The 22,930-nt window shown below is 38.7% G+C and overlaps 2 protein-coding genes and 3 non-coding genes across 6 annotated transcripts; 4 read left to right on the top strand and 1 right to left on the bottom strand.

Moving 5' to 3' along the window:
• Positions 1-4,987: 4,987 nt before the first annotated feature.
• Positions 4,988-7,581, top strand: LOC129370509 (uncharacterized). Its single transcript, XM_055046553.1, has 4 exons — positions 4,988-5,256; positions 5,307-5,521; positions 5,754-5,959; positions 7,455-7,581. Exons 1-4 carry the CDS (start codon positions 5,088-5,090, stop codon positions 7,579-7,581), a joined length of 717 nt encoding a protein of 238 aa, XP_054902528.1. The 5' UTR covers positions 4,988-5,087.
• A 9,074-nt stretch (positions 7,582-16,655) lies between these two features.
• Positions 16,656-21,545, top strand: timd4 (T cell immunoglobulin and mucin domain containing 4). 2 transcript variants are annotated; one of them, XM_055046871.1, is made up of 8 exons: positions 16,656-16,734; positions 17,408-17,586; positions 17,806-17,968; positions 18,290-18,394; positions 18,476-18,555; positions 18,741-18,852; positions 19,741-19,770; positions 19,914-21,545. In XM_055046871.1, the coding sequence occupies exons 1-7, from the start codon at positions 16,674-16,676 to the stop codon at positions 19,758-19,760; spliced, it is 720 nt and encodes a 239-aa protein (XP_054902846.1). In that variant the 5' UTR covers positions 16,656-16,673; the 3' UTR covers positions 19,761-19,770; positions 19,914-21,545. The 2 variants fall into 2 exon arrangements, with proteins under 2 accessions (XP_054902846.1, XP_054902845.1); XM_055046870.1 differs by having other exon boundaries at positions 19,737-19,770.
• Positions 20,831-20,903, top strand: trnav-aac (transfer RNA valine (anticodon AAC)). The gene has a single exon. It is a non-coding gene; the product is annotated as a tRNA-Val (tRNA).
• Positions 21,546-22,499: 954 nt separating the features above from the next.
• trnav-cac (transfer RNA valine (anticodon CAC)) lies at positions 22,500-22,572 on the top strand. The gene has a single exon. It is a non-coding gene; the product is annotated as a tRNA-Val (tRNA).
• Positions 22,573-22,846: 274 nt separating this feature from the next.
• On the bottom strand, positions 22,847-22,918 carry trnad-guc (transfer RNA aspartic acid (anticodon GUC)). The gene has a single exon. It is a non-coding gene; the product is annotated as a tRNA-Asp (tRNA).
• Positions 22,919-22,930: the final 12 nt, after the last annotated feature.

Here is a 22,930-nt window from a genome sequence, read left to right as displayed (position 1 = left end):
TTGAGAGCCGACCTCCAACAGCAGTATCCTGATTCATTCATGGCGTCTCACCTGCTGACACAAATCCTGCATTAGACACAGCCGTATAGGATCTGGTAGGACCTGTTGGAAACGCTAAATGGAAACCGAAACTAGGTAATAAAGTAATAAAAGCTTTTTACTTTATTACCAGATAATAAAGTAATATTACTAAAAATAGGTCACCTTATGACTTATTTTTCTTCACAAATAAGGTGATGTGAAGACAATTGTCCTCATTGTCCAACCCAGGCTCCCTCTCCCAACCCTGAGATATGCGTCAAGTTTTGTCAGATTTGATTTACTGTGTGATTCTCCACTTGAAAGGGACAGTCTCTACTACATAACATAACTGGATTTCACTAAAATTTAGCTGATCCATCCTTATTCCAGTGAAAAACTTCAAAGGAAACAGAAACATATCTATTACATTTTGAAATGAAGGTAAATGCATTGTGAAATAATCAGATTTCCACCCCTTTAAACCAGTTAATCCAAAAGAATAATAAATAGCAATTCTAGTAAAATTCACCAAGAAATAAATTAGCGTATTTATCAACATTTACATTTGTAGTCAAACATTCTGACTAACATTTTTTTCTTTTTCAGTCTCATCTTTTTTTATGTTCTACTTTAACCAATAAACAAAAGTGTATTTTTTTATTTATCTATTTGTTTATTTTACATGCTTGATTTTAATCATATTAAAACTGTCAAACAATCAGAGTCCATGTGAATGAGCAACAGCGTTGTGAGGCTTACTGGCTGCCCTTCACAGTTTGTAGAAACTTCTGTACAGTTCTCAATGTACATGAAAGACCAGCAACACTGTTTGCTTCTGATGCTGTAGCACTTCTTCAAACAGGAATGACAGGCCAGTCACAGAACTTCTGCTAAAGTATGGTTCGCATGATGTTGGACCTTCAGTATCTGCACTTTCTGATTGCTAGGACATGGAGTCCACTTGTTACTGGGCACTAACAAGCAGAGCAGAAAGATGCAGATCTAACGGATAAGAGATGCAACGTTCAACATTCCTGAGGGGAGTGGCTCTCTGTCAGTATGAGTTTTGTTTGTGGAGGAGAGGCTTTTTGTTTGGAGGTGTGTCTGGACTAGTAGAGCATATAAGCAGCTGAAACAGACGGACCGACTCAGATCTGAACTGGATTCGACATCATCAGCATCTTTTCTCAGTTTCCTCTGAGTTTCAAAACGTAAGTAACCTGAGCATCCTGCTGTGACTTGGACCTTTACTGGACATTTAAATTCCCAATCAAATTTCAGAGATTTACTTTAAACATTTGTTTTCCATTTTGTCCTTGGTGTTTTGACAGTCATCATTACAAAAAGCATCAGTGTGTAACAGGTCTGAGAACAAAATTCTGGTTTCAGGAGATTCAATCCCCAGAGACTTGGTTCTGAGTTCAGCAGCTCCTGTTTGTTTCCTTGTTTCAGGAGAACAAGCTCAGACATTATACATTTAAAATTCCAATTCTAAAAGATGAAGAAGCTTTCCTATGAATTAGACATTTCTATATTTTATTACTCTTCCTTATCAGAGAGTACAAGGTTAGTCAAAAATAATTTCCTCTTACATTTAACTTGCCAGATTCTGTGTTATCGCAGATAAGAGCTTTATGATTTTAGCGGACATTTCCTGAAGCTAAGATCAACAGGCAGAGTGTGACATGCAGTGGTGGCTGCATGCAGACCTCCCCCCATTTCAGGTTGCTGCTGGGCAGGATAAGCTGGTTTCATTCTGCCTCTTGATCAGGCGAGTATAAGGCGAGTTGGGAAATGGATTTCAGTGCCAATTGATGTGCGCTGCAGCTTTGTGGTGCTGTGATGGAGGATTTGTTGTGGGCTGTTTTTTGTTGTTACACTTACCTTTCTTTTCCTTTAGGTTAGGGTTGGGCTCCCTCTCCCAACCCAGACAAATAAGTTTTGTTTTCCTCAGAAGTGAAACTGAAAAGGCGGAAGATGTATGGCAAGCCGTTTTACCATAAATTCGGTTTTGCCGCCCTTACATTCCAGATATCTCAAATAGTTTTATGACTAGTTGTTTAAGTGATTTTAGATATCTGTAATTATATTCTGACTAGTCAAAATGACGTCAGATTTACCATTGTTTTTTATGGAGACTTCAATTCGAGATATCTACAATGAATTACTGACCATATGAAATACACAATTCAGATATCTACAATTCAATTATGACTAGTAAAAAGTAAATTTAAGATATCTCAATTTTAGTTTTCACTAGTCATAATTCTAATTAAAGATATCTCGATTGAATCCGCAATTCAAGATATATTCAATGTATTTTTTGGATAGGAGAAATATACTTTTGACTAGTGGAAATTAAATTATAGATATCTTAACAGTAAATAATGACTAGACAAAACTAAATTATTTTCACTAGTCAAAATTCCTTTTAAGGTATCTCTAAATGAATTAGAAATATCTTGAATCATTCAACTTTTCTATTTAAGATATCTTGAATTAGCATTCTGTCTAGTCAAAGCGTCACTGATTTACGTGGCAATTTGAAAGTTTAATAAAACAATAAAAATAGAAAAAATAAAAAAAGATGTTTGAAAATGCACAACTTTTATGTTGAAGATGGATTGACAATAGCAATTTCAGCTTTTCCAAGCTGTTTTTAAGTGCATTCGGTTTGTTGGAAATGAATAAACAGGATATTTTTTTGCAGATACTAGCAGTCTTAGTTTATGACGTTTTGCGTTCTCCGCATTTCCAACATTGCCGAGTTCTTTCTAATTTGTGCCATTGACTGACAATTTTGTGCACAAAACATAAAATTCTGCAGGCAACTGTTTGGACAGCACAAAGGGGCTTCAGCATCATTCTTAATTCAGATATCTAAAACTGTAATTTTGACCAGTGATAATTACGTTCAAGATATCGTCAAATTACAGAACCAGTGACGTCATTTGAGACGTCTTGAAAAGAATTTTGACTAGTCAGAATGTAAATGCAGATATCTTAAATTACCATTCCAGATAGTCAAAATGCACTTCTAGATGTCTAGAATGTAATTACGGATAGTCAGACAAAACCAAATTTCTGTTTATATTGTGAACATGCAAGTAACTTGAGCATCCTTTATTATGAACCAGTTATTTCTAATCTTTTTTTAAATATATATTTCTTTATTACTCTTATTGATCAGCAAGTACATGTGATGTTGGTCAGAATGTCCTTGTATGTTTAAAACACCAGATTCTGTACATACAGTCACAGATAAGAGTAGTAAGAGTCTTAATAAGACTCTTGGCCCCCAGCCTTTTATTTTTTTTACATTGAAATATTAATATTTTTACAGTCTTTTTTTGTTTGTACAGCTAAATGTAAATAATTTAAAATGCTTCAATATAAAGTGAAACCACATGATATCAGTGTTGAATCACAGCAATGATCTAAGAGTTTTTTATCAGGCATTTCCCAGAGATAATATGAACAGACTGAGCCCAACCAGAAATTAAATTCTGACCTGGTCAGGCTAAAATTATACGGTTGAGTATTTGTTTGGGATTCTATGACAGTTTTAATAAGCCTTCAATACATATGTAGGCTTATGTATTGTAGACCAGAAAGCAACAAGCTAGAATGCAATACATAAATATGTTTCTCTACTTATTTAACCCTTGTGTTGCCTTGCAGATCATAAGTGACCCACTACCATGTTTAGCTGGTGCTTTTTCCAACTTGAAATTTTATGACTTTTCCTAAATTGACCCCTTCATTAGAAAGCGATACTTTAAGTTTGTTTATATTTCCAGGTGGCTTATGTATTGTGGACCAGAAAGCAGCAAGCATTAAGCTTACTGTGTACTGCTTAATGTGTAAATTATTAAATCTGAACTTACACCACTGTCTTATGGGTTTAATTATAAAAGCATTTAAACACCAGAAAAAAGTTCAAAGGCTGCACACAAACTCTCTCTAATACAGAACCCCCGCAACTCCCCTCTCACTCACACATACATATATCAAAGAAACTGGATTTATGCATGAATTGAACTTCCATTTCAGAGCTCTGCATTTAGGTTAGAGCCTCTTGCAAGCTGTTCTGAAGTTTTTGTCTGCAACTCCATATTTTAGCATAACTTGGCAAATAATATGTTAAATGATAAATCATTTTGCGTTCAATGTTCCTAATATGGGCTGCACAGTGGTGCAGTTGGTAGCATTGTTGCCAGGCAGTAAGAAATTCCTGGATTCGATTTCTGCACGGAGTTTGCATGTTCTCCCTGTGCATGCTGGGTCCTCTCCGGGTTCTCTGGCTTCCTCCCACAGTCCAAACACATGACTGTCAGGTTAATTGGACTTCCCAAATTCTCCCTAGGTGTGAGTGTGTGTGTGCATGGTTGTTTGTCCTGTTTGTTTCGATGTTGCCCTGCGACAGACTGGCGACCTGTCCAGGTCACCGGGTGACCCCGCTTCTCGCTCGGAATGCAGCTGGAAATAGGCACCAGCAACTGCTGACCCAGTTAGGGATAAGGTGAACAGATAATGGATGGATGGATGTTCCTAATATGAGAAGTCTTATACTTCCTTAATTTTATGTATTTGTTCGGTTACAGAAGCAGATATTTTTGCTAATAATATTTTAATACAATTTTTAACAAAAACAAATGAACCAAATACTACAAACAAACCCATAATAATAATTTAGCATAAAATAATATCTTTAATAAGTTTGATGCTGCTTCTCTTACAGGTGTCACTTCTATTATTATTACTCATATATTTATGGGACTCACAGAAAGAGTGAGAACTGAGCAGTGAGAGTAAAGAAATTCTCAATGTTTCTCACCTGCTCTCGAATGGTGCTGCTCTAAGAGTTGTGTGTTTATATTCAGCTATTCTTTACACTTATTCTTTAGTAATCATATATTGCAATAGACACTGAGGGTCTTCTGTTTATTCTGCAGGCCAGAGCTGATTGACTCACTGGGTTCTGTCTGAACTGAAACTGGTCAGAGAAAGTAGATCCTGACATTCTTGACAAATCGTCTGGTTTTCCATTCATCCCACGCTGCACCATGGATAAAAATAAAAAGATTTTCCCTCATCAACATTTGAAGCTGGAAGACCTAAAAATGCAACCTGGAGTTCCAGACAATTACCTGGGCAAACCAAACATACCAAATTATCCTAAACCAGAGTTCCATGTGAGTCGTCTGAAACATGAAACTTCAGGATCAGGGCTAAGTGGGATCAGGAGGGATGGGGCTTCAAGGATCCACGTGGAAAACCCCTGATATGGTGGAGTCTGGCTGTGGGACCAGATGAGATCAATGACGCAGAGAACAGGCTCCGGGAGAACAGTTCCTCAGAGCGGGGGATGGTGGCTCATGAGCAGCAAAACTTCCTGTGGAAGTTTGCCACGTCTCCAGCCTTCAAGGAGACGTCCCGGCTGGGCTCCTTCCGCTTCACCTTCCCCCTGCAGGAGGTGCTGGAGGCCTACAAAGAGCAGGTAACACCTCTCACTTTACCCATTGTCCCTTTTCCACTGGCTCTAATGGATCTAGCTCTTCTACTCGGCTCCCTGTGGGAGTGTTTCACTGGCCATTTTTCTCCACACTATTTTGAGTTGGATCATCTGGATCATCTCTGCACAGTTTCCAACTTTTAGGTGTTGGCATAAATAAAAAACTAAGTTAATTTATATAAATGGTGAGTTCTATTTAAAAAAATCTTTTCCACAGATTTGTTCTGGAGCTGATCCGGTCTTCCGGGTTTTACGGACTGATCTGCATCTACAGGAAGTGGTGTATGTTGTTCTGGTTCACAGTCCAGACTTAAATGGGAAGTTTTCAGAATATCCTCGACTGAAAGACGACCCGAACGCCATCTGTGTCTACAGAGATGGACGTTTTATCTGGAGGTCAGAGGCCATGTGTGATAATCACCGGTAAGAACAGAGAAACCTTCTGCATTGAAGTTTTACATTTAAAAATCAGCATTTTTTTACCTCAACAATTCAGAAAATGCCTCACAAATAAAAATCCTGTAACATATCACGTCTAACAATACGTAGCGCTTATGCAATTGTTTTTATTTTTATTTAATTAAAATACTTTTATTTAGGATCATTCATGTGTTTCTGGAAACTCCTGATACGTAAAAGATGTAAATAAATTATTATACCGTTTAATATCAGTTGAATCAATCCCCAGAACGGGGTGGAGAAAATGTGAAGAGTAAATACTAACGGAGAAAATGCATCAATATGATAAAAAAGTCAAGTTTTTTTTCTGAAAACAAATACAGAATGTGATAAAAAAAAAAAAAGAAGAAATAGAAATAATAAGTAAAACTAATACAAAATAAGATACTAAACTAAACCATACCAGGCACACAGTATAACTTTAGAAAAGTTCTTTGGATGCAAAATTTGCCACATTAGTGACTGTTAGAGATTTTGATATTATCATTTTGTTAAAGTGTTCTCTTCCTTATGTGTGTATGGGCTGACCTGGAGGTTACGACTGTCTTCATGCGAGGTAGTAAAACTTTATGGTTCTCAGACCTTAAATTCTTCTTGTGCTCACTGCTCAATTCCTTAATTTATAGTTTGACCTAGAGCTGAACTGGGCTCAGATGGTAGATCAGATATCACACCTGGAACTGAGTTGTTGGTCTGTTTGTGTTAAATGCTTTACGACCTCTGTTGTTTCCTGACTGCCCCATGTGACTGTTTTTCTTTGACAATAAAGAGGCAGCTCATGTGAAAGCAGATCAGAACGCTCTATGAACAGCTTGGAGGAGCTGTTGATGGAGACTTCTCCTTCTGCAGAAGCCTGACCATGTTTAATTCATATACGTTGTCTGGTTATTTTATTGTAGGTTCGAGGAAAATACCTAACAGTGACTTTATCAAACCACTTATTTCAGTTTTTTAGCAGGATCAGTACTCCATACATTTTCTCTTCACACTGCATCTGTGTCTCTTGAGAAACATTAATATCACATTTCGTGCTATGTTAAAAGAAATGTACTCTCTTTTCTTCACTCTCGATTAGCGAGAGTCACAATTGGTCTTTTTATTCGTCTTTAATCATTGAATAAAATAATAATAGAAATACATTTTAATTCATTGATTGTCTCAGTGTTTCACCTTAAAAAGGATTTAAGTATTTCCTTTAGAGAACCCAGTCAACAGAACATGCATATTCCACAAAGATTGGATTCAAACCAGGACCTTTTGCTATACACCAGTAATACTCATTGAACTACTGCGTAACCAATATAATTACTATTAGATACCATAGAAAACACAAAATTTGTACTGGTTAAGGACACGACTAACAGGTGGAAACAGGAAGTGACAACTTGACACCAAATGACAAATCAACAAACTGTACTTTAGTTTTTGTCCATGATTTTCTTTGCTGATGTTTTCACAGGTATGAATTTGATGAAGTGCAGATGGAAGCCAGACGTGAGGAGAGTTACCAGTTTTATGTTTGGGACAATGTTGCTTGGCCCTGCATGTGGAGGATCAACAGGTGCCCTCACAGACTAACCTGCTAGACTAGATTCAGTTCAGCTGCTGGTCTCAAAAAGGTTGGGCACCACTGCTCTTCAGGGTTGGTTGTCACATGACAACTGAAAAACAAATGGCAAAAAATTTCTTTAGCCGACAGAATCAACCAATGTAACTTTTTCTGCCCCAGGCTAAAAGTTTGAAATAGTTCTTAATAGTTTAGTGATTTATTTATATAACACTTCTTGCTTAAAAATATGGTAATTTAGTTTAAAAACTTCTTACAGGTTCATCTGTATTTTATTTGGTGAATTCAGAGGTCACAATGCATTATGGGTAGCAGAAGCAGTAGCAGTCAAGAAAGCCTGCTTATCTATGTGGCAACTTCACTTCTTGTGTCTTAAATCTTTACTCACACCTATGAAATAAATGGCTTTTCACTCAGTGCTTTCATTGAGCTTTTCAAACAACTGTACAGAGTTGTAAGCTGTCAAGAAGATTGTAATAAAGGAGGAAGACGCTCGGTTTCCTGGCTCATGAAAAGTGAGTTTGGCTTGCTGTTGATCTGCGTTAGTGTATTAGTAATGATAACAGTATATAAGTTAAAAAACAAAAAACAATTTAACATATGTATTAAAACTTGAGGCAGACAATCTGTGAAAAAACATTGAGCTCCTCGTCCTCCTCCCTGTGTTCTGCATGATTACACCACTCAGTGAGAGACAAAACCGCTGGCCCTGCTCTCTGGAAGCTCTTTAGTAGACTTTCTGTATAATTCAGGCTGTTGGGAGCCTTATTGTTTTCAATGTATTAAATATTATTGACATTTAATACGACATTTAATACAATAATATTAAAGGTGTTTCTGGTCTTTTGACTGAATAGTTGCTGAATTGTGCCTGCAAGATTGTTTTTATGCGATTTTGTCTAAACTAAGGTGATTTCACAATCACCTTAGTTTACTTTCGCCAGATGAAATAGCCATTAACTTTTATACTTAAATGAAAATCAAAAGCAAATTCATATGATTGGGTATCGGGATGAGTATTGGCAGCAAAAAGCCGACGGGAGCATGTCTGGTGAAAAGTAAACCTTCTTTCCCCCCAACTTCCTCACTGACATGCATGTATGGAAGGAGTTGGACAGGACAAGGAATGAAAAACTGTTCTGTCATTTCTAGAGAGATGGCGTTGGCAGCTTTTGCATAATGCTTCATATGACAGACCCAGCCCACTTTGAGGCAACACTGCTCAGTGCAAACAAAACCAGGGCCAGAGTACAACTGGGCCGGCCAGTGCAGAAAGGCTTTTAGACTGATTGGCTTGTGTCTTTGGAGGTTTTACAGCACCAGCATGGAGACCAGTTAGGTTGTAGTCAGCGTGGGAGAAAACCATAAACTGAACCAGCAGCTGATGGACTGTTGGTTAAGTTACAGTCTAAGAAGCAACATGACCGAAATACAAAAGACTTGAGGTTTTTGGTTAACTGTGGTTTTGTTGAAAAATAAACTATTAAACTTTTCCTCATGTTCAGTAAGAAGCATGTTGCTCATCTTGATGAGCTTCTTTCTTTTCACCAGGTGCTGAAGCTTAATTTTGATAAACCAGAAGATTTTCTCACATACTGTAAGAAAGATGATGTGACATATCGTGAGGAATTTCAAACCCTTGATGAAGCTAATGACTCGGTGAAGAAGTGGCGAGGATGGCAGGGTCCTCTGAAAGTGGAGCGTCCTCTTTGGATGCATTACCCTGGTAAGACACAAATAAACTGCATTACTGACTTCATGCAACACAGCATCCATCTAACAGTCTATAACCATCTTTTAGTTTTTAACAAAACTCAGAAGCATTTAATTGGTTTTCTTCAGCCATTCAAAGCATTTATTTAGTAGTGATGAAAATGATCATCAGGATAAGAAAGATCAGGCCTCTGAGGATCTTATTTGTTTGAAAACAGTGTCAATAACTACTAGTTTCACTTTTCATAATGAAATGAAAAGATTATTAGCTTCAGGAAGTGAATCAGAAATTACATACAATCACTTCCTGAAGATTGTAAGCAAGTGTCCTCCACTGTGACGAGAGAAGTGTTAACAGGCCTTTTCCTGTTGTGGGCAACGGGGCCCGGCAAATACCCGTGTTTGAATGGACGGCGGAGTCCAGCGGTAACAGGCGCTTAAATTCCGTGACAAAAAGAATAGGGAAAAAAAACCCAACAAAAAACCCAATTGGTATTTTATTCTATGTTGCATGACTTTGTTTTGTGTGATGTAAAGCACTTTGAAATGCCTTGTAGCTGAAATGTGCTATACAAATGAAATTTGATTGATTTGAATATTACGAAGCGTGACCAACAAGGACTGAAAGGCTTCTTTTACTTTGTCGCTAAAACTATAGGCAAACTACAATTCACAAACAACGTAGAAAATCATCCTTCAAAACTTCTCCTGTTTGCTAATTGGCCTGAGGAATCCATTTCAATGGGAGAAATCGCAGACTGAGAACTGAAGGGAGATTAGCATAGGAAGGCAAACGCCTGGCTACATTATACTGTTTACAGGTTTTCTCTTGAGACACATTTTGGTGTTGAGATAAACTTTAAAAAGCATTTTCATAAAATGTGAAAAATGTAAAATTCTTAGTTTTACACGGTTCTTTAAACAAAACGACAAAATGCTTTTAAAGACCTTGTAGAATTATTCAATATTCTGTGGAGAATATTGAATAGTTCTACAATATTCAATATTCTGTGAATATTGAATGGTAACTGTGAACCTCTTTAGCTGTTAATTTGTTAAATTACCTTAATTCACACAGTGATTACACCCTTTGTAAAACTCAGTGAGGACGAGAGTAATATTAATAGGAACTGCTGTTAATAGTCAACCATGTTTTATTAAAATATTTACTCCGGAAAACATTATTTTATGCTTCCAAAACTAAACGTATGTCAGTGCACAAATGTAAAGACTGATACTTTCAAACAATTAGGTTCATCTTGAAAAAGAAATTATAGATCTTAGTGAGATTGTTATCTGGTCAAAAAAACTTATTATTATTTTTTATGTGTTAATAAATGTTGCTGAAATAGAAAAACTGGAATTCTGGAAAATAAAAACAGAAGGAGGAATTTTAAAAATAGTAACAGGTGAACAAAATACATTTTATTGATTCCTATTTAGGAAATCAAGAGTAGAAAAACCTCTAAACATCACAAACACTATTTTGGTGTTTGGAGTCAGTAAAAATAATACATAATTTATGAATGTCATATTCAATTAATTTTCTCATAACAAGAAATTTTCATCATAGTGAAAAAACAACATAATTTTTCATCCCTACTTTTAAGGGGTACTTAATAAAGTGGACGGTGAGTTTCCACATCCTCAAACACAATATAAAGGATTTTAAAACCGACTGTATTAAACATAAATCTAACACACTGTGTTGCAGTTACAGAACTCAAACTGGTTCTTACTGGAAGCTGTGGAGAGGAAACCACCACCACTGGAAACGCCTTATATGGGGAGCAAGTCTTTTATTTTTCAGGTAACTTGTGCTAAAATTAAACTCATGTCTTTAAAAATCCCCAACAAAAAAATTCATCAAAAGAATCTGAAACTTCTGACATACTGAATCTGAATGTTTATGATGAAATGATGAAATGATCATTGCTACACCAAGTTGAAAAAATGTTCCTCCAGAACGAACAAACTCTCCACAACAAGGTTCTTAGCAAGACAACATTGAACCCACTGAAGAAGTAAAACATAAAAAGCAGAAAAATAACAAATACTCGTGAGATGCAGCATGCATGTTTAGATCAACTTGTGTCTGAAACCTGAAATTAATAACAACCATCACCTGGTGGATCTCAATGTTTCAGAAAATTAAACTGAAGTTCTGGATGTTCCTAACCAAGAATTTGGCTGGATGCAAAGTCCTGCTACCAAGCTTTGGATCTTCAGGCTCTCTTATGCCTCCCTGAAAAAGAACCAAAAGTTTTGACACGCCTTTTCATTTAATGAGTTTCCTTTATTTTCATGACTACTGACATTGTAGATTCACACTGGAGGCATCAAACTATGAATTAACACATGTGGAAAAATGTACTAAACAAAAAAGTGTAAAACAACTGAAATACGCCTTATATTGTAGTTTCTTCAAAGTTGCAACCTTTTGCTGTGACTGCTTTGCACAGACTCTGCATCCTCTTGATGAGCTTCAAGAGGTCGTCACCTGAAATAGTTTTCACTTCACAGGTGGGCCCTGTCAGTTTAATAAGTGGGCTTATAAATAGTCATGAAAATAAAGGAAACCCATTTCTCACTCCCAGAAGAAAAAATAGCAGACATAGCGGACAGTTACAAGTATCTAGGTATACCACTAGCAAATGACAACCTCGATGAGGTCACAAGGAAAGGAGCCACAGCTAAATACCTCCAACGAATAAGGCAAGTCCTGAGAAGCCAGCTCAATGGCAAGAACAAAATCCGTGCGATAAACAGCTATGCCCTGCCAGTAATCAGATACCCTGCTGGAATAATCAGCTGGCCAAAGGAGGAGATAAAAGCCACAGATATTAAGACCAGAAAGCTACTAACCATGCATGGAGGGTTCCATCCCAAATCCAGCACCCTGAGACTGTACACGAGCCGCAAGGAAGGAGGCAGAGGACTAGTGAGTATGAGAACCACTGTCCAGGACGAAACAACTAAGATCCATAAATACATCAGGGACAAAGCCTCAACAGACAATGTGCTCAGTGAATGTCTCAGACAACAGGGAACGGAGGTTGAGGTGCCAGAGATACCATCATGGGAGGACAAGCCCCTACATGGGATGTACCACCAGCAAATAACCCAAGTGGCTGATATCAGTAAATCCTACCAATGGCTGGAAAAAGCTGGACTCAAGGACAGCACAGAGGCCCTCATCCTGGCCGCCCAGGAACAGGCCCTAAACACCAGAGCAATAGAGGCCCAGATCTACCACACCAGACAAGACCCAAGGTGTAGGTTGTGCAAGGAGGCCCCTGAGACAGTCCAGCACATAACAGCAGGGTGCAAGATACTGGCAGGGAAAGCGTACATGGAACAACATAACCAAGTGGCAGGCATAGTGTACAGAAACATCTGTGCAGAATATGGACTGGAAACCCCGAGATCAAAGTGGGAAACACCCCCAAAGGTGGTAGAGAACACCAGAGCTAAGATCCTGTGGGACTTCCAGATCCAGACAGACAAAATGGTAATGGCGAACCAACCAGACATTGTCGTAGTGGATAAACATCAGAGGAAAGCCGTTGTGGTAGATGTAGCAATACCAAGTGATTGCAACATCAGGAAAAAGGAGCACGAGAAACTGGAGAAATACCAGGGCCTCAGGGAAGAACTGGAGAGGGCCTGGAAGGTGAGGACCACAGTGGTGCCTGTGGTCATCGGGGCCCTCGGGGCAGTAACCCCCAAACTGGAGCAGTGGCTACAACAGATCCCAGGAACAACATCAGACATCTCAGCCCAGAAATGTGCAGTCCTTGGCACAGCCAAGATACTGCGCAGAACCCTCAAGCTCCCAGGCCTCTGGTAGAGGACCCGAGCTCAGAGGATAAGAACACCCGCGGTGGGTGAGAAGGGAATTTTTTAAATTTTATTTATTTATCCAGTGTTAATATTAATTTCTATACAAACCGGATCACATAATTAAATATCCAAAAACTAGGCAAACCCATCATCAAGCTACTTCGTCCATTTTCTAGATGTATTTCTGAACTATTGGATCAAAACTCAATATCAGCTGATTCACAAAATCTTAGTATTTAGGCAAAAACAACTGACCAGAATATCCGTAGTGAGAACATTTAAAGTCAGACTGAATAAAGTGACGTTTATTGTTAACAATAAACAGCTCAGGACTTTTTGGGTGAAAATGTTGTGAATGATAGACTAAGTATACTTGAAGTGTTGTCTTGATTCCTTCATGCATGTTTGAGAAATCCTTCAGTTTCCCATGGGAACCTTTCTGGGGCGCCTAAACGCTTGCTAACACCAAGCTTCACCTTTTCCACAAAGTTCCTCCTTGGAGGAGAGCAGCCCTCCTCCTTGACTTTCCTGTTTTAGTCTTATTTTATATTCCCCAACCAAACATTTTCTGAGCTCAATTCCCATTGTGAAAGTCTGATCCTGTTCACCAATAATATCCTCTTACTCTCTTCACAGAATCACATTAAGTTGAGACGGAAGGGGAGAACTTGGAGGTGAAAATCATCAATACTCCAGAGTTCTCAGAATTCATCACAGAAGGAAAGATAAACACCACTCTAAACTACATCAGATTCCCCAGCACAGCTCTTCATGTCTTCCTATTGGTCATCAGACTGAAGGACATCAGTGCAGATCAAATCAAAACAACTATACAGGACTTTGAATCAATATTTCAGAACAAGGCCTTAAAACGCACCATGATTCTCTTCACCCAGACAGAACCAGACAGAACCAGACATCCAGGAAATGATGCAAGAGGTTCAGCAATTCCTGACTGAGAAAGAGAGCAATAGATTCCTGGTCTTTAACAACAGGCCTGAGGACAGACCTCCTCAAAATATCTCAGATCTGCTGACAAAGGTGAAGAAGATTTGAGGCAGTGGTTGAATTCTAGAATGATTAATATTTCATCACCTTCATTATGGAATACTTAACTTCACTAATCATTAATAATCATGTTTTTCCTACAAACCCAACTCTCAGTGCAGCCTCAGCCTCTGTCTCAGCAGCAGGGCTAAACACCAACATTTTATTTTTAGTGATTATGTTCATAAAGATACATTCAAACTGAATAATTTAAGATCATAATTTTAAAACAATCAGCGTAGGGAGAACGCTCCTACTGCCCCCCACACATGGTTTCTATGTCGTCCATATCAGAAACCGCCACTGCAAACAGCCATTTTTAAGTGAACAGACAAATTATTTAGGCCAAAATGTTCAACTAATTGTGGGTATGAAAAACTGTCGCCTCCCTAGCAGAACCTTTTCCTGGAGTAAAATTCTACCCTGGTGAATTCAGACGAACCAGAACCAAGCATGGTTCCTGCAAAGGAACCAAACTAATGGACGTTTGATAGTTATGACGTTTTCATCTTTGTCTCAGATCAGCGTCTTTCTTGGTGCTGTTGGGTTTAATCTTCATAGAAAGACGACTGAGAGCTGCTGTTCTGTCCGGTTAAAAAACTATTTCTGTTTGCATTTTAATCTTTATATAGAAGAAGGAATCTTTAATTATCTAATATATTTTAATCTTTTAATCACCATTAGGTAAGGTAATTTTATTTACATAGCATATTTTCAGCAACAAGGCAATTCAAAGGGCTTTACATAAACTAGAGGAAATACAAACAAAAGAAAAGAAAAAGAAAAACAAAGATTTGCAATTTATGAACTTATAGGAGTTTCTCTGGATAAACTAATAGAAAAGTAAAAGTATAAAACTACATATTGGTTCCTTATGTTTAACGATTTCTCTGGATTCTTTTTCTGATAAAACTGGGTGGCACTTTTCAAATTTGTTCAAGTTTTTCAAACTAACAGGAGTTTCTCCAGGTTTTGCTCTAATGTTAAAAGTTTAATGCTAAATGCTGATCTAAAGTAGAGAGTAGTTTATCTGGATAAAGTAATAAAAGTTTCTTTAGATTCTAAGTTTCTTCTCATTTCTGCTCTGGGTTGAATGAAGCATAAAACTAAATATTACTATTCATAATTATTACTATTTTGTGGGTTTAGGGTTTACAGTAATTTCTGCTTTGTTTTTTGGAAAGAGGTTAATGTTTCAATGTTTTATGAAAGGTTTATAATGAAATTATCTGAGATGTTGTCTATCTTTCTTTATTGCAACAATGTGGCCGGGAAACTTCAATGACTGTGATTTTAACATTTAAGAGGGAAATGTGTTTCAAATGGAACATTTTTATGATCATTTAATGGTGATATGTGGACTATAATAAAAATATTAAACACAATGTTATGTTTTCCTTCATTGATTATATGTAGAAGCTGGTAGCAGCTGCCATAGATTCAGACAGTTTTAGCATTTTCCCAGTTTGAGGAGTAAAAACTTTTATTTATATTTTTTAAAACACTTTCCTGCAGTCCAAAGAGTCGGGTCCATTGTACTCCCTGTGCGTGGTCCAGGAGAGCTGCACTGACCTCACATGTGATTTCATTTGTTTGTTTTTGGGAACTAATGGTCTGATTGGTTAACTTTGGTCCTTGCAGTAACATACTGCAACCCCTAGATGTCCTCATTGCCTCTTGTTTCTCACTAAACCAGACCATTGCTGCTGGTGTTCCCAGGTAACTAGATTCCTGCTGCTCACCTCCACCTGCCTCAGATTCACCCCAAGGTTCCTTCTGCCATCTCATTTGAGTTTCCTTGGATTTTTTTCAGGGATTCCTGTGATTGGACACATTTGATTTATTTTGTGTTAATCATCATCAAACATTAATGATTATTCCCGTTGACCCTATTTAGAAAAACTAGGTTTAAAAGCAGATTTAAAAAGGATTTTGGCGTCTCAGTTTAAGGAGAAAGAGTCTGACGGTAACATCTAATGGGAATAAAGGAGTCCTCTGTGTGACTGCGACGTCTCCACAGTGTGTGTCTTACAGTGAAACAAAGTCTTTCTGTTTTCAGTTTTCTTCACTGTACACTCGCTGCAGACGTCCTCGGTGAAGTAGACATTAAAATCTGTGTTTGGATTCATTTTCATCTCAAACGTACCCGCCGACATTTTCTATTTCAGAAAAACTAATTTTCAAAAAATAATTATCAGCTCATATTCCTCAAAAAAATAAAGTCTAGTTCTAATAAAGATGCCATGTTTTAAATAGTCAAACAGGTGGATGACATCAGCCCTGTTAAATCTTCCAAATTCAGGATGATCTGGAATCTTTTTGAGGCAAAAGTAAAATCATTATTGTTCCCAATTTGAGGCTACAAACGTCGTCATCGTCCATCCAAACTGACACAAACAGACGCAGTGTGTGTCGCCCCTCCCTCAGTGACCCCCAAACCTCCGTCACAGAGTCTCACTGTTCACTTCTCATCCAAACATGCAGCAAAAACACTCTTTGGTTGACAGGATGGCTGCAGCGTCACATCCATCACCTCTGGCCTTCATCGCCGTCATCTTCGTCCTGTCAGGTGAGACCTGCACGTCCCAACAGAACCAACCCTCCGCTCTCAATCAGGCTTTCTCTTTGTTTCGCTAACAGCTTCTTTGTTTTGAGTTTGTTGTTTCATCACTAGCTAATCTGACTCTGCTTAAAGCCTTTATTATCTCTGAGGATGTTTTCTACCTCTCTGACTTGTTTCCCTGGTCATGTTTTAAATGTAGTATCTCAGGGATTCAACTAATTTGTGTTTAAGCAAACTCTTGGTTATTGTTTTCTGTATTTCCAGGATCTAAAGCATGGTGTCATATAGACTGGTTGGGGCTCCTTTAGCATGAACTACTGCAGCAGTGCACTCTTTACTCCATAGTAGCCTCAAAGGGAGAATAATGCATTCAGAACGATGAACAGAAATCACGGCGACTCAGACTGATAAACCAGACGTCTTTGGCTTTTCTTCCATTTGGGACGACAACCATGCTGGAAAATTTAGCTCTTTCTCACAATTAAAACTGAACCAGCTAGCTCACTGTAAAGGATAAAAGGAAGGCTACCAGAGACATTAATTAGGATGTTTCACAGTGTAAATATAACTGAACACCTGATAAAACCTTGAAACCCGAGAAACTGTCTGCTCCTGAACGTCTCCTTATCAAACCGGTATGAAAATATAAAATCTGTTTTCTGACCTTTGTGTTCTCGAGGTGGACCGCCGATGTCTGCGTCCTGTTTTAAAGTGACGGAAGGGGGCGTGGCCTCTCTGTCCTGTCAGTACTCCGTGAAGCGATTCGGCCTGAGTCGGGTCTGTTGGGGTCGAGGCTGCGGGACCTTCTGGTGCAACAGCATCCTGGTGCAGACAGACGAGAACGGAGAAATCTCCAAGGTCTGTCGTCTTCCTTTGGTTTCCATTCCAGCCCCAATCAGACACCCATGCAAACGCTAAGGGAAGAAATAAAGAAATGACTGACCTGTTGACTTTTTCAGCATCACCTTTGCGAGCTGTGCTTCCTTTGTGAAAGCAGCAGTTACCTGTAAGAGCGTTCTAAACCAGCTCAACCTTTTTCCAACAGCTAATGACCTGAACCTGACCTTGACCCTTCAGGTGGACGACAGATATCAGCTGACGGGGGACATCCTGGATGGACAGATGGACCTGGATATCCTGAATGTGCGTCGGACAGACAGTGGGCCGTACTGCTGCAGGGTCGACGTCGACGGCCTGTTCAACGACAAGAAGATGATCATGAACCTCAGAGTGGTCAAAGGTCAGATCCATCATGAGTTCAGTTCAATAAGTCAACTATAAACCCGTTTTCATTGTCATTGTTGCTGGTGTTTAATAAACAGCGTGGTGGGGAGGCAAGTAAAGCCTGGTCACCCGCCAGGCTTAAAACAGACTGAAAACAACTAAATGTTGCATTTTTGATCTCCAGCTGAACCGAATCTACCAGACTATCAGGAGAGAAAACAGCCTTGAAAACGAGTAAATGTCAAATCAAACTAGTTTTCAGTTTCGTCAGACTACCTGACTTCAGGTTCAGCGGAAACTCTTTTTCTGAACCCAGCTAACATTGTCTGTCTCTCAGCTCCGTCCACCAACCCTCCTCAAACAACCACAACCGCGGCGATGACAACCAGCAGAGTCACAGAGGCGAGGGCCACTGAGGTCTCCACGGAGCCGACCACCACAGGTCAGTAGGTCCACGAGGGCCGTGAGGCTGAGCAGATCCTGTCTCTGGGTATCAACGTTGTCTTCCTCTGTCTCCTGCTAGTAAACTGGAAAACCCTGCTGTCGTCCCAGCTGGACCTGCTGAGGAGGAACTCCACGCTGCTGCGCTCTGACGCCATCACTGTAAGGATCCTCAACATGTCTGCTTTAATACTATGCAGCTTTTTATGACCTTCTGCTGCAGCTTTGGCGTTCAGTCTGAAATTATTTCCAGAAACAGTAAAAGTGTTGCCCTGTTGTGGAGCCTTACAGATCAACCTGAGAGTGAACTGATCTGCCTACATGACTGACAGTCTTGTGTGTTTCAGGTGGAGGATCCTCTACCGTCCCTGTCTCTTCAGATCAATGCTCCCGTCCTCTCGCTGTCCCTCAGCGTTTTGCTGATCGTCGCTGCAGTTTTCCTCTTCCTGGCCTTCAAACGTACGTCACAGAGCTTTGGTCCACGGGACTTCACTCTTATTTTTCTGCTTTTGAAATGTGTGCATGTCCAGATCCGGCTTTCCTTACAAGCAGACAAACATGATCATCGCAAAAATAGTCAAGCGACACCAGAAACAGACAGGTGCTACACTAGCATGATTGCTATCAATCAGTCAAATTTTATTTGTATAGCACCTTTTAGCAACAATGTGTTTTGTGCTCTTGGATCTTGACAGAACTGACAGAAACCAAACAGTTTACAGATTTATATATAGAGGGATATAAATCAAGAGTGACAAACAAATTGAAATGCTGCTTGATAACATGGATTTTGACACCAGGAGTGAAAATCATGGTTTCTGTTTTGTTAGCATTTGGTTGTAGATAATTATTGCAGCCTTCGAAGTTCTGATTTCCAAACTTTCCAAGCGGATCCAAAACGACTTTATTGACGTAAATGTCGTGGCTTTCTGAGGTCCAAAACCCGAATTCTCCTAGAAGGGTCGTGTGTGGCAACAGGTGTGTGTGGCAACAGGTGGTTTGGTTCTTGAAAGTTACCAAAGGAATCTGAACAATTCCAAATATACAAATGTTGGTTCTAAACCAACCTAAGTATATTCCTAAGAAAAACTAAATAAATTGAGCTTATGATTTACAAAATGAATTTCTGTCAATCCCAAAGATTAGATCATTTATAGATTTCGGAAAGTCTGAATGAACAGCAGAATATCATCAGCATATAAATGACAGGAAATATTTTTAGAACATTTTATGATTTGACATTAAGAGAAAATGTATATTAAGAAGAAAACGGGACAATACAGCATTAGGAAGTCAACTGTACTCCAGTTAGTTGTTTATTTTTCCTTTGGCTTTTGATGCAGGTAGGATCTACAGAGGCGGTTTAAAGACAGGATGGTGAGTAACCAGTCTACTACCTACCAGACAGAGTTAGTAGTTCTGATTAATCTTTAAAACACCAGAGGATCAGAGCTCATCCTGATGGAACACCAAAAGTCTCTGACCTACATTGTGACCAGTTTTTCTTCTCTTCCCCCCAGTTTGTCTTCAGATGAGCCTCCTCACATCATCTACGAGATCCGCATGAGGAGACCAGTGCAGGAGAACATCTACACTCTGGACTAGACACAAACGGCCTCTTCACAAAGACAGAACTATAAAAACATCCGGATCCAGTCTGGGATTTTATGTTTTACTTCTGATGAGTCAGACTCTGTCTGTGTCTTAAAGCAACATTTGTCCAGATGGGGGTAAAAGGACAGGGATGATTTTGTTTTGAAAAGGTCTGTTTTCTTGGGTTGCAGATGTATAATGGAAAACACGGAATATCTGAGTGTATAATCAGGACTCAAGCAGAATCATTCACACGGACCAGATATGCTGAAGAAGAGCTGCAGTTTGCAGTTGACATGTTTTCAATTTTTGTGTTTTAAATGTGTTGTTCCTTCAGTTTGATTTTACTGTTGATAGAAAAAACAAGCAAGCTTCCTATATGCTGTGTTTGCTGATTTCAGATAAAGCTCTGTGTTTGTTTGAGCATGTGAGACTGAGGCTTCATCAAGTTTTAACCCCCATGGACTTGTAGCTGCATTTCCATTGACCATAAAGTTGTGCAAATGGGATTTACAAAAATTAATTGGCTTAATGGAAACGCAGCAGTTTTGAAAAATTCATGTGTTTTGATAAAAGTTTTTTACGTTCGGCTGTATTGAAATTGATGTTTTGTCAAACTGGAAAGTGTTGGATCCATAGTTGCTGACACCAGTTTCCCAAAACTGCAGCATGTGCAGCTGTTTCCAGACGCAGACACTGAGATCTTCAGTGATCTTTCCTGTGGTTTTAAGCAGCATCATTCCATACTATGGTAAAACGATAAAAACACTAATATAATTCATTCTAGCGCTGTCTAGTTGCACCGCCTACTTGGACCTATGCGCATGTCTACAGCAGTATGAGGGTTTCCGTAGTGTAGTGGTTATCACGTTCGCCTAACACGCGAAAGGTCCCCGGTTCGAAACCGGGCGGAAACATCGTTTTTTTTTTAGTTCATCATTTACTTTTTATTTAAAGTAGTTATGGATTAACCACTTTTCCTATTCACCATTTTCACCATACACTACAAAAACATTGGATTAAATTACGCAGAAACAAACTGTGGACGTTTTCACACCGCTCATGTTTTTATTAGCTTACAATTATAAGCACCTACGCCTTGAAACTAACAGGCAACTGTTAGTTTCCTAGCAAGAAAGATACACATGTGAGAGACCAAGCATTCACTGCAGTCAGTAGTACTCAGACTATGCCAAAGAAAGTTAAAACAAGGCAAACTAAGCCTTTTGAATGAAAGGCCGCAACTCCTCCGTTTGTCTATATCGCAACATGTTTACAATATGGCAAAATACATGAATCCTCCCCGTCAGGGAACCGAAAGCCTAAAATCCAGAGGATCCTGGTTCGATTCTTGGTCATAGCGAACCTGTGTCGTCATTTCACAAAGAAATGGTGCCTTACTTATATTTTACATTTCAGGTAATATGTCTTACTACATGGAAAGCAAATCAAGAATGCAAATTAACTGCACAATAATGTTTTTGCCATCCTTTAATTATACTTTGCATTTGCATGTCCATCTGAATATATCAATGTATTTTTCAGTTTTCTCACATTTTTTGTTGGTTATTAATAAATGAATTAGCTTATAAGGTGCTTTAATGTGGAGTATGTTTGTTTTTACATGTAACTCTTTCATGCATCATAGTTTAGTCACAGTTTCCTTTTTATTTTAATGTTATTATAAGGGTGCTGATTTATATTAAAAAATGTTATTTAAAAATGACCACATCGTTGAAATTAAACCATTTATTTTACTTATTTAAACATATGTACAGAATTGAATACAAGTATTAATGTAAGGCAAAGATGGAAAGAAATTTTCCAACACATTTTGCAATATAAATTGAAAAATTATCTGCAATTATATGCCCTTTCTGGCAGCCCACCTCTCCTTTTCAGTCCCATAAAAAGAGGATTGACAAAACTCCCCCAGGTCATTTCCCCTTTCATTCCCTGGGTCTGGTACAGGGACAGAACCTTTGCAGGGCAGTAAATGTATTTCCCATTTATACCAGGAAACCCAGTGTGGACATGGGGACTTTTTGGGCCTTGTTTCAGAGTCCTGTGGCAGAACATGCAGACGCCCAGCAGGATGCTCCTCCTTGGCCTTCCTCTTTCCTTTATTCTTGAAACAATATACTCACCGAGACCCAAAACGGGTTCCGGTCTTCATGGAATTTTGAGAGCAAGCAACTCTGGAGATACCGGTACAGGACACTTCGAAGAAACTGTGGGAAAAAATGTGAAACTTAGTATTCTGTGAACACATCAAATTCATGCAGATGTGGATTTATTCACCTGATGTAGGAGTGACAGGGGTGCTGCAATTACCAGCCTGGTCTGGTTTTGAGACTGCTGCTTTGAAGTTTTCTGAAGGAGAAAACTATATTTTTTACCACAATTACCCACATAGGTAGTGATAAGCAATGATGACTTTATGCCATTATTTTTAAATATTGTGAACTGAGCATCTGATGGTTACCCAGTTGAATGAAGTGTGTCCATAGCAAGTTTCCGTAGTGTAGTGGTTATCACGTTCGCCTCACACGCGAAAGGTCCCCGGTTCGAAACCGGGCGGAAACATCATTTTACTTTTAGTTAAATTTTTTGCTTATAGTAGTAATAGATTAATCATTTTTCCTATTCACCATTTTTACCATGCACTACAGAAACATTGGATTGAATAACGCAGAAATTTGAATTTAGTGTCTGTTAGCAATAAAAATACACATGTGAGACTAAGCATTCACTGTAGTCAGGAGTACTCAGACTATTCCAAAGAAAGTTAAAACAAGGGTTATTAATTTGCTTTTGTCTATATTGCAACATGTTTACAATATGGCAAAAAATATGTAGCCTCCCCGTCGGGGAATCGAACCCCGGTCTCCCGCGTGACAGGCGGGGATACTCACCACTATACTAACGAGGAGTGACCTGAAGT

The sequence above is a fragment of the Poeciliopsis prolifica genome, unplaced genomic scaffold (assembly GCF_027474105.1).
Source record: "Poeciliopsis prolifica strain line A6 unplaced genomic scaffold, Auburn_PproV2 SCAFFOLD024, whole genome shotgun sequence".
Classification (NCBI taxonomy): Eukaryota; Metazoa; Chordata; class Actinopteri; order Cyprinodontiformes; family Poeciliidae; genus Poeciliopsis; species Poeciliopsis prolifica.
This window is presented reverse-complemented; position numbering and strand designations above follow the sequence as displayed.